Genomic DNA, 14,200 nt, shown 5'->3' with positions numbered 1-14,200 from the left:
GGAAAGGAGTTACTGAGAAACTAAACCTAACACTCACTGCAGACAACTGCTCTGAATGGGTACACATGCACTGAGGTGACCCTTATGATGCTACAAGAGAGTTTGCTGCTCAGTGAGCTGTATTTTCGAATAATAGAGGAAAGTTTAAAGAATCTGATATTCCTTGCCATTCTTTTCCTTTTTTATGATAAGAAAATAGATCATATTAGTTTCTCACTGAAGGCTCTTCTCCCACACCTGTTCTCTCTTGGCTGCTCTGATCTCCAATGCAGGTACTGGAATTCCCTGAGGAATCTGGTGGTCTCCTTGCTGAACTCCATGAAGTCCATCATCAGTTTGCTCTTCCTCCTGTTCCTGTTCATTGTGGTGTTTGCTTTGCTGGGGATGCAGCTCTTTGGAGGACAGTAAGTCTAACTAGTCATTGTCCTTTCAGGGGCAATCTGAAAGCAATCACCTGGAATGCATAAGGGAGAGAGGGGCTGTGGGGCTTGAAAGATTCTCAGCGTGGGTGCAGATGTCAGTCTTTCTGCTGAGAAGTGGTCTCTGGCTTATGGGAAAATAGTTCCTGTTCTGGTGTTTTACCTGGAGCTGAATTCTTTCTGGTTACCCTAATTCAAAGCTCCTATGTCATTCCATGGTCCCCATGTACACTCAGACCTCTGAAATAGGACAAGAGGAGACAGCACTTTTTCAACTGTTAGGGGAAAGGCAAATTCTTTTCCCGATAGCCAGGGTGACAGCATATTTATTCACTTGGAATATTTTTCTGCTGGAAAACATAGTTTTGCTGAACCTGACTTTTCTCATTAGAAATGCCAGATGTGATGCATTTTGCAGCAAGAAGTATCACTATTACCACTTAAGCTCCAGCATAAATTTTAAAATTAAATAACGTTTATTTGTTTGTTTGTTTGTTTTTTTCAATCACTATTTTATCTTTAAAAAATAAAATGAAATTATCTAGTAAGAGTGCAATTTCAGTTTTGGGTTTTACACTTGCGGATGAAAACTTCTTGGAATGGTTTGTTCTGCAAAATCATTTGAGAGTTTGATCATTCATTTTAATTGTGGGTGAAAATGAATTTGAAAGCATCAGAATTTTCTCCAGGAATAAAATTGAGTTTCTGTTAATAGTTCTGTTAAGCACCTTCTCAGAGACACCATGTTCCCTGCTGTGGTTGCCTGGGGTGTTATTGTCAGGTGGAACAAATGTTGCTTTCTGACTTGGGTTACAAGGTATTATGAGACTGCATGAGAGTTGCTTGTCCCTTACTGCTCTTGTTTTTATTTCTTACTTCTCTCTAGATTCAATTTCCAAGATGAAACACCAACCACAAATTTCGATACCTTTCCTGCCGCTATCCTCACAGTATTCCAGGTAAAGCCATGCTTTGTTCGAGCATTAGAAAATAAATTCTTGGGCATCCCTTCCTGTCTATGGGGGGGGGCAAAGAGGCCCCCAAAAATCCATGGAATCCAGGAAAAGGAAGTCCTACCTTTTCATGTATTTTGCCACACTGACCAATGAATGCATCATTAAAAATCAGTGCTGTGGAATTAAGGAAAACTAGAACAAAAGATTTTTTTCCTAGGAAAAAAAGTATTGATCAAATAGATATTTCTGTGCTGACCTTAAAGTCTGTGCATGCCCAGACTCTCTTGCTCTGGGGCCCCTGCCCCCGGTTGCACGCTGCACCGGCAGCACTTGCATGTGCAAAAGTCCTGCCTGGAATCCTAGACAGAGCGTGAGCGGTTGACCTGTTTCACTTTCTCCCGTGGTTGCTATAACATAATGAGGAGAGAGGCCTGGGCTAGCTTCAGGCAGTAAGGAAATAAGGCGGCATTTTACACAGTAATAGCTCCAGATAAGATAATGCTGGATAAGAATTACAATCACTGGGGAGGCACAGAGAGAGGCATCAGCCTTGGGCAGGTTTGGTGTGATGGCAGGAAGAAGTTGCAGTTCTGACAGATGCAATGCTCAGATTTAAGAGCCTAATTTTGCAGCTGTTCTCTGCATGCCTTTTTTAAAACAGCTATTCCAGGTGTCTCAGTAGAGAGCTGGGGATGCTGCACCCTGCTCCATGTGCAGGTAACACTTACAGGTCCGTGGAAGACTGCCTGGCATTTAGAGCACTGTCCTACACAAATTGTTGATGGGGGCTCAAGCGGAGATTTGACCCTGGATTTGAACTTCCTTATATCTCAGCCAAGCTTTGCTTATGTATTTTAGTGTCATGCCCCAAAAAGGGGGAAAAAAAAAAAAAAAAAAAAGGTTGATTGACAATTTTTGGATTTAAACAGAAAAAATCTAAAAGAAAACGTGCCCTGTGACCTCTGCATAAGCAGATTCATATGGGTATTGTTTCTCTCCAGATGTGAAGCAGGTTTGGTAGTACTTACCTCGCAGGATATTGCAAATCATGGTAGATTAATATTTGCATAGTATTTTAGTACTCATCAAAGAAAGGTCTTAAAGAAATGTAAAGGTATTGCCACAGAGCAGGAACTGAACCCAAGTCAGGCTCCGGATATGAGCATCTGGAAATTTTGATGTTATTTTGCTTTGGGACTGTAGCTGTCTCTCAAGAATACTTTGCTGAAATATTTCCTTTCTATTCCTGTGATAAATACCCCTGTAACATAGAACATAGTGGCTGTGGGATGAAGGAAAACACTGTTTTATGACATTTGCCTAGAAGATCAGAGCTATGAATTAAAACCAGAAAAACCCATCAGCACTGAGTTAACTCAGTACAGCCTCACAGAGGCGTTTTGATAACCTCTGCTCCCAGTCCCTCCCCCTTCTTCCCCTGAATTGCAAATACCCTGTCAATGTTTCTTCAATATGGGCTTTGGATTCTCTTCTAACTTCATCTTCCATAAACTCAGGCAAGCCAGCAGCCTTATTTGGTTGCTGCTCTAATGAACAGAGTGGCATCATTCAGTGAATGCATTCAATGTGTTGAACAAATACAATAAAGCCAGATACATCCTGTCTGTCTCTAAGCCCTTTGGAGATTCTTTATTTAAGAAGCAGTCCTAAACAAAGTTTTCTGCAGCCTGTCTTAGCCCATTTTATTTCAGCAGACCTGGCCGGGTTATGGTCCTCTGTCATGCGACTCCCAGGACATATTTTGTCTGCCTGGCAGTGGGCTGAACTCAGTCTTGGATCTAGCTGAGACCCTGTCTCCCTAAATTCCCTTTGAAGAACATCACACGTTTTCTTTTACAGCTCCTGGCTCCCAGGAAAGTCTTTGTGAGCTGAATGCCAAGCTGTGTATATACAAAACCCAAACACAGACTACATATATATTAATATATATCTATATGCATGTGAAAAATAGCTAGATGCATCTCCCTGTTCCAGCAGTCATTCAGCTGGAAGCGTAAACAACATCCGTAAGCACAGAGACTCTATAAGGCAGAAAGTCCTGTGTTAACTCTACGTGCTCTGCTCCCTGAGAGCTACTACATAAATAATTACACGCTGCTGAGAGCAGAGCCCCGGTGAATGCTGGAGGAGGTGACGAGTCGCGGTGGCAGGGTGGGACCAAACCTCAGCTCTGCTGAGGGGTCCCCTGCCGAGATCTGGCTTCGGCTTGATGCCTGAGTGCCCTGGCTGACCTGCCTGCAAGATGCGACACTGAGCTGACGTGATTTTGCATTTGCTCAGGCGCTTCTTCAGGAAAGCATTTCACTTTCAGGGCAGCCCTTTGAAATGGTGCAGTACTGTTCCTCTGCAGCTGAGTGTCTCCCACCGTTAATGGGCTCATTAGTCCCGTTAAGATTTCGCAACAGCTCTTGACAGCTGTTTTTAGTCTATCACCTGATGGCTCCTCAGCCAAGCCTGAGTATTAAATGCTGAGATGCACTCAAAATGTTCATTTGGGGCAGGCAAAAGCAGTTTTGGACCCAAGGGTAAAACCAAATGTTTGGGCTTCACCTTGCTCCAAAATCCTCACTGCTTGTGGCCCTCCCTCTGCAATGTTCTCCTTTTCTCTCCTATAGCAAGAAGTTATTATAACATCCATAAACAGAGACTTTATAGAGCAGAAAGACATTTATTTACTGCATGCATTTACTCCTTGGGGACTGCTACCTAATTACTTAAGTAATTCCTCCAGCTGATGGGTGACAGTGTAAACAATGGGAAGGACACCAGGTCAAAGTGTCTGTTCTCTTGCCAGGGCCTCAGAGAGCATCCTTGGCTCTGCCCAAGCAGGCTGGTTAAATTCAGGCTATTTATCTCTCTGCAAAAGTTCTATAAAACTTTTTTTTTTTTTTTTTCGTTTAAGTATTTATTCCACTGCCAAAATACTCCAGTTGGATTTTCGAACCCAGACCCCAACCTGCTGAACTTGTTCATGTGCAGCCTGTAATTTGTGATACCTGCAACTCCTGGTCTTCTGCAGTGCAAGGAAGTGTTCCATTGGTTTCCCTTTGCACAAATGTTTGTGTGAATGGAAATCACTTTATGGTTACTCCCAGAAAGCAGAACAGTTGTGAATTCATGGAAATTATGTGAATGCAAGCTTGTGAACAGTGCTTTGCATAATTGTGTGCCAGAGCTGAAAGCCCGATCCCCTGGATCCTATTCTCTTGTGTGAATCCGGAGTAACTCCAATGGTGCAGGTTACGCTTGGGCTTTGAATTCTGGTCTCTGAATTATTTGAGACCAGATCCTGCATTTAGGAAACAGGTTTGTGTATGCACTGTGTGTCTTTGTGTCTGTACTTGCTCTTAGCATATTGCTGTCATCAGCACCATCCCCACAGCAAGAAATTTCCTCTCTATCAGCAGCTGACAACTAGTCTGGAATTTGCAATTGTTTTGAGCATACTGTATGCACATGGGACTTGATTACTACAACACACACAATGCTTTGGGCATTTTGGGGGTTTTCCTTCTACTAAACACAAAGACAACTTCCTACTTAGGAATTTGAGCTTTATGTCCCAGTGGGCATGTTTTAATGTACGAAAAGTAACTATTGTTTGACTCTGCTGACAGGCAGATAAGTGCTGATCTGCCCAGAATGTTGCTGCGTTACAGTCGTTGATGAAGAACAGGAACGGCAGCCAATTCAGGCTGGTGCAAAATTAACATCTAGCATGACAAGGCTTATTTGAGTCTTAGGTGTTTTCGCTTATTTTGATTAGTTTTTCTATTATTATTCGTGTGTTTGCTAATTAGCCTCAGGTCAGTATCCAGAGCCTGCAGCCAGGACAGCCCTGCAGAGACAGGCTGTGGCTGTGCTCGCCTCTGTACAAGGGCGCAGGAGGAACAGATTCTCCTTCAGGCTACCCTCATCTGTCCTCACGCACACACATTTGGTTATTGCTTCTGCTTAGGGGTTTTTTCCTGTGGTTTGTGGCCACCTGGGTGGGTCCTTTCCACCTGGGTCCTTGTGGAAGCAGGTAAAAGGAAGCTTCTCCAGGCAAGCAGGAAAGCTGGAGAAGAACCCACTGTGGTGCAGCCCCCTGGCAAACCTTGCAGGGGTTGTGCTGCCCAGTGTCTGGCATTTGGAATAATGCTCACACGTGTACCGGCCTCAGCAAAGCTGTCTGCAGCCCTGAGGAACAGGGGAATAGCAGAAGGGGGTTGCAAGAGTTTCTCCTCCAGTTATGCAGTCACTCAGTGTGTACAGTGTGTGTGGTTTGGGGGGGGAGCGGAGCAAACCCTGTCTGTGTGAACTGAATGAAAAGGGTTGATGTCAGAAGACCCACTCAGGACACTGGGCTTAGAGGTCAGAGTTTCCTCATGTCTGTGGGAAATGCCATGCCCGGAGTTGTTGAAACCTGGTATCTCTGCATGACTTAAAAACGGAGAGGGAGGAGAAGTTGTGCTGAGGGTGAAGTGTTGGAACGTGCCTTTTTCTGCTTCTGCCTGCGTGAGAGCCTGAGGTCAGAGGTGGGGGGCAGGAACAGGGTGACGGGCCGCCCGCACCTCTCCCAGCCCGTGCCAGAGGAGAAAGCTGCATCCAGCCCAGGGTGAGGGTTGACGTCCAGCACTTCAATCTGCCACACTAACGTGCTCATCCATTTCCCGCCCAGAGACCCGTCCTGGATTGCGTCAGGCTGCCGAGCTCCCCCAAACCTTACCTACTTTGTCTTTCCTTTGAGTCACCCTTTCTTCTTCTCCCTTGAATTTTGTGTGCAGATCCTGACAGGGGAAGACTGGAACGCGGTGATGTACCATGGGATAGAGTCACAGGGTGGCGTACGCTCGGGGATGTTCTCCTCCATTTACTTCATCGTCCTGACGCTGTTTGGTAACTGTATCCTTACATGTTGCCTTGTGTTAGTGGCACAGTGTGCCATGCACCCTTCCTGGGGTGCTAGAAATATCTAGTTATGCTTAAATTCTCACACCCTCGCTTACACTTTGTAAAACCAAATCACTGCCATAACTTTGCTCCTTACAACACCCAGGATAAGAGGTGTAGGTAAGTTGTCCACGTCGATGTCACTTTTCTGATGGCAATGTGAGCATAGACTTAATTAATTTAATTTTCAAGCTCTACCTTAAGAATGTCCTATTATGAGTTAATTTATGTTGTGGGAAAAAATTACTGAAGTCAAGTCAGAGCAGGACCACTGTACCTTGAATATCTTCACAGATAGTTTGTAATAGATCAGGGGAAGGAAGAGTTGAAATTAGTTTGGTGTGTAGGCCAGGCTCCAGTGTCTTGGTGCCCTTGTCTACACGACAGCTTAACCAGCTGTGCTATTCCAAATGCTTGAAATTCTCTTGTCTCCACGTAATGCTTAAAACTTAAGTCCAGATCTTGGGTTTCAGGCTCTGGGAGTATTCGGTCACAATCCAGGACCCCACACATGAAGTGTCTGAAGATGTTTTGTTCTGCTTAGTCATGAAAATCTCTTCTGGGCAACAGGAAACTGGGAGCTTGTGTCTCCCCAAAATTCCCAGGGTGTCTGCTGAGGAACCAGCAGGACTCTGACGTGTTATGTCCCTGGAGAAATCTAAGGAGGCAAGAATCTAGCAGTGACATGGAGATGGGATTTGGAAAGGGAGGCTGTATTTTATACAGAAATGAGCGAAGAGATTCTCCCGTCTAGCGGGTGGGTGTGATTAGGAGAGCCATCAGAGCGTAGTGGTTGTGATGGCTTTGTCCCTGCTTCACGGGGGGAGGCTGCTGATGGGCTGATGCTGCGTACCATTGCTCACATTATCTAAGTACAAAATTGTTAGTACGAGATGTTTGCTGGCTGCAGCAACAAGCTGTGTGGAGTCAAACAGAGCATCCTTGAAAATGGAAACTTAAAAACTGTTGCACATATGAGGCAGCCTGGCTGGTTTGTTTGTTTTGTAAAATAGGGATAATAACGCTGAGCACTGCCGCTCTGAGAGCTCCCTAGAGGGTTTCCCAGCAGTGTGAATCTTCTTGCTAGTTATAGTCCCAGTGCTTGTCTTTCCTAGGTCCTAGGAGTCCTGTTTGGGCTGGCAACTTCGGCTGGGTACCTAGGAGAAAGGGGAGGGTACCTGGGGGGCAGTACTTGTGCTAAAGAGTTGTTACAGCCATAGACCCCTTCAGCTGGCAGTCAAGATGACAAGAGGTCAAACATCAGCGCCCATGGAGTGCATGGCAGGGCTCCTGCCCTTTGCTTTGCCTGAAATCTCCCCATTAGCACGAGGAACTGAGAGAGGGAACAGCGGAGCAGGCAGCGTGCGAGCTGTGCTTGTCACACAAGCGTGTCTCTGCGGGATTTATCCCATTAATGTGCGCTGTCAGAGCCACCGAGATGCCTGGGCTGGCTTGGCAGCTATGTCAGACATCTGCCTCGTGGCAGGCAACATGCCCCCTTGCAGAAACACAAGGCTTTGGAAAACTGGGTCAGTGGAGAGCTGGGAGGGAGGGAGATCTCTAAATCCTCAGGGCTTGGCATTTGAAAATGAGATTAAGCTATAATCAGGCTTGACAGCAGAACTAAGAGAGAGACTTTTAACCTTAGAGCAGCTAAGATCCAGCATTTTTGAGGAACAGGATATAAATTCCCTTCTTGCACCTTTAATTCAGAGGGGGGTTTCTCCCTTGTCTTTTAATTTTCATTAAAAGGGAAAGAGCAGGAGATATTCAAGAGGAGAGAATAAGGACCTGCTTCACCTATTACCCCTGCCATGAATTTGCTATTTGCCTCTGCTTGCCCTGGCAGAGTGGCGAGTCGAAACTTTACTCCCATTCTCCCCAAACATCATCCTGGCAGACAGCAGCTCTCCTGCTTTCCCTTCTGCTGTCCTGCTGTGGAGGAGATCCGGGAGGTGGTGGCTTTCCTGGCTGCTTCCCTGGGGCCATCTCCAGTTCCTCTCTCGTCCCCTTTGCCCGCAGTCTGTGCTGGTGGCACACCTTTAGCACAGCCAGAGCACACTCCTCGGGGCGCTGCCTGTGCGTTCAGCAAGGAGCACGTGCCAGGTGTGACTCTTTAATTCCTCAGGAGTCCTGCAGATGGGGATGAGTTTGCTGCAGGTGAGTTTCTGTGAGGACAAAGTACAGAGAGAGGGGAGATCTGCCTGACAAAGACTAGCAACACTCAGAAACCCTTTTATAACGTCCTAGAAGACTTCTTTTACCAGCTTCTAGCGATCAGTTATAAACCTAAAGCAAATCTATTATTTCTGTGGAGATTTACATCCATGTTGGAGAATTAGAGACTCTGCCCAGGTTATTCTATATAGAAAATTAGTCGGAGAGCATCAACTGCTTTCACAGAGAGCTTGTAAGAGCCTTTCTGCATCACACGGAGACCTGTTCACCTTCAAGTAGGAGGCGAGAACTGAGGCTAGAGTGTGTGATGGAGGATGAGGGGTTAAATCTTTTCTCTGTTTACTGTGGGAATTGCAGCAGCAAGCCCACTAATGCTTGCACTGATATTTCAAACAGTATTTCAGTAAGGTCAGTGCTACCCCTGCTCTTCACTAGCTATAGTTTTGATGCTGAGAGCAAGCGGCAGGCAGTCATTTATCTCTGAGGGAAAGCTGAACTGTATGACTTACCCGGGACTTAAGTTATCATTAACTGTCAAAACATAACCAGGAACATCTGAAAATAAAGTTTAGTCTGCCAGAAAAGAACAGTCCTGCATTTTTTCAGGAAGTAAAATACTCGTTAATGTCAATGAAGCTGCAGTGCCCAGCAATGTTAAGGACAGGCGAGTGTACAGGGTGAGATACGTGTTGAGCCCTGGATTCACCTTCCCAAGGAGAGTCCCTCAGCCCAGCAAACACCAAGGGGATGCCCTTGGAGAGCAGTCCAAGTTTTTGATTAGCTTACTTAGGTTAGATTAATGTGAACTGTCTTTTTTGCTCTAACTTGGGACTTCACAAAGATCTCCCCCCTCTGCCTTACAGAACTTCCTCCAAAAATCTTTAAAAATATAGTCTTTATGCAGTGGGTTTTTTTCATTTGCTGAGAATGGATTTGCCACCAGCCCTTCCCACACAGACATTCACCGCAACTGAATTTCTTAAGTGGGACTCTTTGTATTTATTTCCTTATGCCACTACCGTTGAAATCAGTTGAAGTCCTTCTGGATGCTGATCAGCAAAAGGCACTTCAGTTCCTCTGCTGGGAGGGGTTTTATTTTCAGGTTTTGAACACTGCTATTTGGTGAGTCCATTTTTAAGAGTTTAGGAAGATAGGATCAAATCTCATTAGAGAATCGGCATTGGTGGTTTTGAGTCAGCGTGCAAAACCTGCTCTTTTTGAACATGAGGGACTCCTTTCCTCTCCCAGAGCTGCTCAGGGCATTGTGATTGTTCTTCATCAAGAAGAAAAGTGAGTGGGTGCTGGCTTCCCCTGCTTCTCATTGCGGCTCAGTTGTTTATTTGAATCCATTTACTTTTTCAAGGGACTATTGCACAGAAAAGATCCAGAAACTTTGTTTTTATAAGTTGGAAGTTTCTAACATTACACTCCCAGTTCCAGAGAGTCTGTGTGGAGCCAGACCTCTGCATCTGAAACAGTTTAATGAAAATAGTATGATTAGAGTAACAGCAGGATTTGGCCCATTTTCTAGGAAATTACACCATGCCTGTATTCATTGTTATCTGGTTAATTGATAAATTGATGCATCTGTTGAGGGGAAAAAAAAAAAAAAAAAAAAAAAGAGAGAAAAAAAAAACATAAAAAACTAAAGAGGAGCCTGAAATAAAAAGCAGCAAATAAAATACCTGGAGCATCCTGTCCTTCCCCTCACCCTTAGCTGCCAGGCAGGAGAGCCGTACCCAGCCCCAGCCACTGGCTCAGGCGGCCAGTGAGGCCCCAGGGTCTGCCAGGCTGGAGTTTGGGTGATATTTGGGAACCCCTGAGCTCTGCAGAAAGGGCTGAGGGACTTTTTATGGGGCAGAAACACCTAAGTCTGCCAGACTGTGTCTGCTTGGAGATGGATCAAAACAGCCCGATCTGTTAAAAAAAAAAAATAACTATATTTCCAGTGGTTGATTATGTTACAGGAGACATTTTCAGTATGTGTGTGTAGGAGGCAGGGGTAGGAAGACAGTTTTATTATCGAGACATTTATTCCCAGAACAGGAGCTTGGAAGTGTTGCCAACATGTTGGAAGCACCCCAGAGGAAGAAACTCAAATGGCTGCAGGCAGGGTTGCCCCAGCCTCCCTGCCTGCACTCCCAGCCCACGAGTGACAGCCCCCTCTTGCCAATCCTCAGTTAAAAGGAAATGGTGTAATTGGTATCTTTGCAAATGAACTGTCGATTGAGCTCTGACTTCATCGTGGGAGGAAGGTGATAATTTCAGCATTGTCTTTCTGTTTTTCTTGTTCTCTATCTACTGGGCTCACTGGGATTGAGGTGCTCCCACCCTGTGCTCCTCACTATCCTGCTGGAGTGGGGGATGGAGCAATTGAGAGGCATCACATTTCAAACCTCTGTCTGTCCCATATCTTTATATGATAAAAACTTCCATCCCATGTTACAAGACATGGGGAAAACCTGATGGATGCCATGGCCTTCGCCTGGAGAAACCCCAGGCTTTCTGTCCCATCCCCTGCAGGGTTTGGCAGTCAGGATGCAGATGCAAAGAGATTAAATACAACTTCTGCTTTCCACTGTCACAAGCAGAAGCTTCAGTTTTTCATAGGCATTCAGGCTCTGGAGACACTCATCTCAATGGGAATTAGAGACATGAATGCCTGGTTCTGAAATCTTCACTGAATTATGTTTGGTAAAAGCTCGTGAGATGGAAAGCAAAGAGGTTTTGAGCTGGTTGTTTGGGCCAACTTTGGTCCCTGGCTGCCCTGGAAAGTCTCCTGATGCCATGCCAGCGTGGGGCAACAGCCCCACAGCCAGGGTGCTGCCCCGGGGCTATTGGAGCATGAGGATTTCTGGGCACACTCCTGCTCAGCAGAGACCACTGCAGCCGATGAATCAGCCTTGCAACGCTCCTGGGTTCTCTGTTTATAGAGTAACCTCAGGTGCCTCCTCCAGGCATCCTTCTGAGAAATGGAAAGCAATCAGAGGGGCACCAAAGCCAAGGTCTCCCAAAATCTCGTTGCAGGTTTGCCAGCGCCCTGGGAGCTCACGCCTCACCTCTCCTGCCCTCGCTGCAGCATTGCTTTGGGCATTGCTGCCAACTCGCAGTCCAAAACAGGTGACACATTTACCTGACAGAAAATAGCTGGATTAGTTGCCTAAAACTGCTGTAATCATTTCGCTCTGACCTGCATCTGGTCCCCCAGACTCGTGTTTGGCTCTGGTTGAGGACAGCGTGGTACAAACACTGTAGCGGTGCATTGCTGTTAAAGCCTTTGTGAATCTCCAGAGGGTAAATACTTGTGAGATCAACTCAGTTCTCATGTACATTGATATTTAGAGGAGCAATCACAGCTTTACACAGCTACAGAGTGAGTGACTCTCCTGTCACCAGGTAATGTGCAAGAGCAAAATGCATTTTCTTCTTGGAGAGTAGTTCAGACTGGTTCTGCTTTGCTTGCTCTCCTTTCACATGTAAAGGTGTCTGATTTACAGTTGTTTTGGGGCTGTTTTGCAGACGCATAGCTGGAATAACAACAATAAAATATATGAAGGGACAAGTAATAGCTGAAATCATTAAGTGGAAAAATGAAAATAAAATATGAATAAATAATTACAGGGAAATGGTATGTCTTAGTGATATAATGCAGTGCTCTGCAGAGAGACCCAGGCTAGCGTGGGCACTGGCAGTTGTTTAGCTGGGCTAGATGCAATTTGGCCTGGACTAACAGCCCGTTTCCCAGCAGAGCTCATTAGCTCAGGATGAGTGTCCTGCTAACAGGTTCTTCTGTAGCTGTGCTCTGCATGATGCTGCAGCATTCAGGATAGAGGATGTCTGTGGTGGTCTAATTGTCATATTGACTTCAGTGTGATAAGTCATAATAGTTTCATCCCACCAGTATGTAACGCATTGGTAACCTAAGCTTAACTTTTTCATGGTACCCAGTGTCTTTATATAGCTATATGTATTATGCAAATGTGGCTTTAAAATGACCAATTTCAGTGAGCTCTACCAGTTGTCCTTTTAAACAAGAGGGAAAAAAATAACATGAAACCCACAGTGTATGTGTATGGGCAGGAGTGTAGGTATGGATTTTCTGGCATGAAAAAACAGGGGTCATTGTGTCTCTGGGACCACCGTGCGTTCCCATACCAGTTGCCCTTACAGTGTTGTAAAGCCCGTCTGCTCAGCACGTGTGTGTATCCTCACCAGGGATATGTGCTGGGGAAGAGACAAATGGGTGTCCAGGTCCTGCTGTGCTGCAGAGCTGGCTCTCAGCAGAGGTGGGTGAGTTGGGAATGAAGACGAAGGCAGTGGTGCAGTGGGTCAGTCCATAATACACCGATGATTGTCAGTGGAGAAAGAAGGGTCGTGGCAGCAGAGGGGAACAGTTTGCTGTATCTGCTGTGTGAAGACTTTTTCCTTATCTGCTCCCCAAAAGATACACTCCTGAATGTCTTCTTGGCTATTGCTGTTGACAATCTGGCAAATGCCCAAGAGCTCACCAAGGTATGTATGAGATTTGCATTTCTTCAAACTTAGACCACGGCCGCTGGATCTAACGTGCACGTTGCTGACCCTTCCCGACACCCTGAGATTTCCTCTAGAGCCTGTTCATGCAGTATCTGTTTATCAGTTTGCATTGCAGAGAGGGACCTGGAAGTTTATTGTTGTTGAGGTTTGTTTCATTTCAGGCTTGTTTCAGTGAACTATTTCATGTTTCTTAGTTTCATTTTATCACAGAGTGGGCAGTGGGCATTGCTCATCTCTCTGCTGCATGGAGGTGTGCTGGCATTTGTAGCACTTACTGTTTTCAAGAGCAGAGGGAAAGCAATTAGTGGGTTTTGGTTGACTTGAAGCTTAGACATGGGGAAACACAGGTGTTGTATTGCTGCTTTTGCTGTCTCACACTAGTGTTTCATACCTTGCTGAGTTTCCGGATGAATCAAAGAATTAGCATTCTCCAGTCAGCTCCTTGGAAAACAGCTTGCAGAGGCTATTGTGAATACTCCATGAAGATGCTATAATCTTCCTGCCTCTCACCAGGTACAAGAGAAATCTGAGGCACCAGCCCAAATGCAGGCAGAAAGCCAGGTCCTGGCAAGAGATGGAAATGACACCAATGTAACTTTACTGTATGTGCCGATTTATATTGGAGCATTCCCCATGAAGAAGATCTTACAGCCTCAGTATTGCGCAGGAAGGATTGACAGTGCTGCAGTTTGTATTTGTGTTATTACATACTTTTTATTTCTCACTGTAGCGTACTCAGTTGTATTTATGAGGCAGCATTAGATTTCGTTTGCACATTTCTAGCTTGTTCTCACCAAGTGGCTAAGAACATGCACACCCCTTTGCTGTGCTGCTGCCATCACCATAAGTCATTGTGACCCACCAGTGGCAAACGAAGCACCGTACCCACCTTAGCAGTTGTGTTTTACAGGCTTTAACATATATACTCCTTATAGAGGATCACTAACTATGTGCTTATGCAGCAGTGGGCTGCATAAGGATGTTTTCTCTTTTTAGAGTTGTAGGAGAGTGCAGTAGTTCATGGATACATAACTCCATTGTTCAGCGATACAGAGATTTCTAGGAGTTTCTTACCCCATTCCAGCTGCAGAAGAGCAAAGCAACCAGCCAGTTCCCAGTTGAAATCCACACCTCTATTGCAGCTGAGCTTGTCTTTTA

The 14,200-nt window shown here is 45.4% G+C and overlaps 1 protein-coding gene across 18 annotated transcripts in view; it reads left to right on the top strand.

Annotated features, from left to right (window-relative positions):
• CACNA1B (calcium voltage-gated channel subunit alpha1 B) overlaps positions 1-14,200 on the top strand; it is a 307,336-nt gene that overhangs the window by 188,186 nt on the left and 104,950 nt on the right. For all 18 annotated transcript variants that reach the window (XR_006164766.1, XM_042786548.1, XM_042786546.1 and 15 more), the window contains 4 exons: positions 273-404; positions 1,306-1,378; positions 6,163-6,280; positions 12,951-13,018. Coding sequence is in view for 17 of the 18 variants with exons in the window: in XM_042786548.1 (XP_042642482.1) it covers positions 273-404; positions 1,306-1,378; positions 6,163-6,280; positions 12,951-13,018 (391 nt within the window). In the remaining variant the exon portion in view is untranslated. The remainder of the gene's footprint in view (positions 1-272; positions 405-1,305; positions 1,379-6,162; positions 6,281-12,950; positions 13,019-14,200) is intronic.

Source organism: Tyto alba, unplaced genomic scaffold, assembly GCF_018691265.1.
Source record: "Tyto alba isolate M040663 unplaced genomic scaffold, T.alba_DEE_v4.0 Super-Scaffold_11, whole genome shotgun sequence".
NCBI lineage: Eukaryota > Metazoa > Chordata > Aves > Strigiformes > Tytonidae > Tyto > Tyto alba.
Note: the sequence above shows the minus strand (reverse complement) of the source record. Positions and strands in the feature narration are given on the sequence as shown.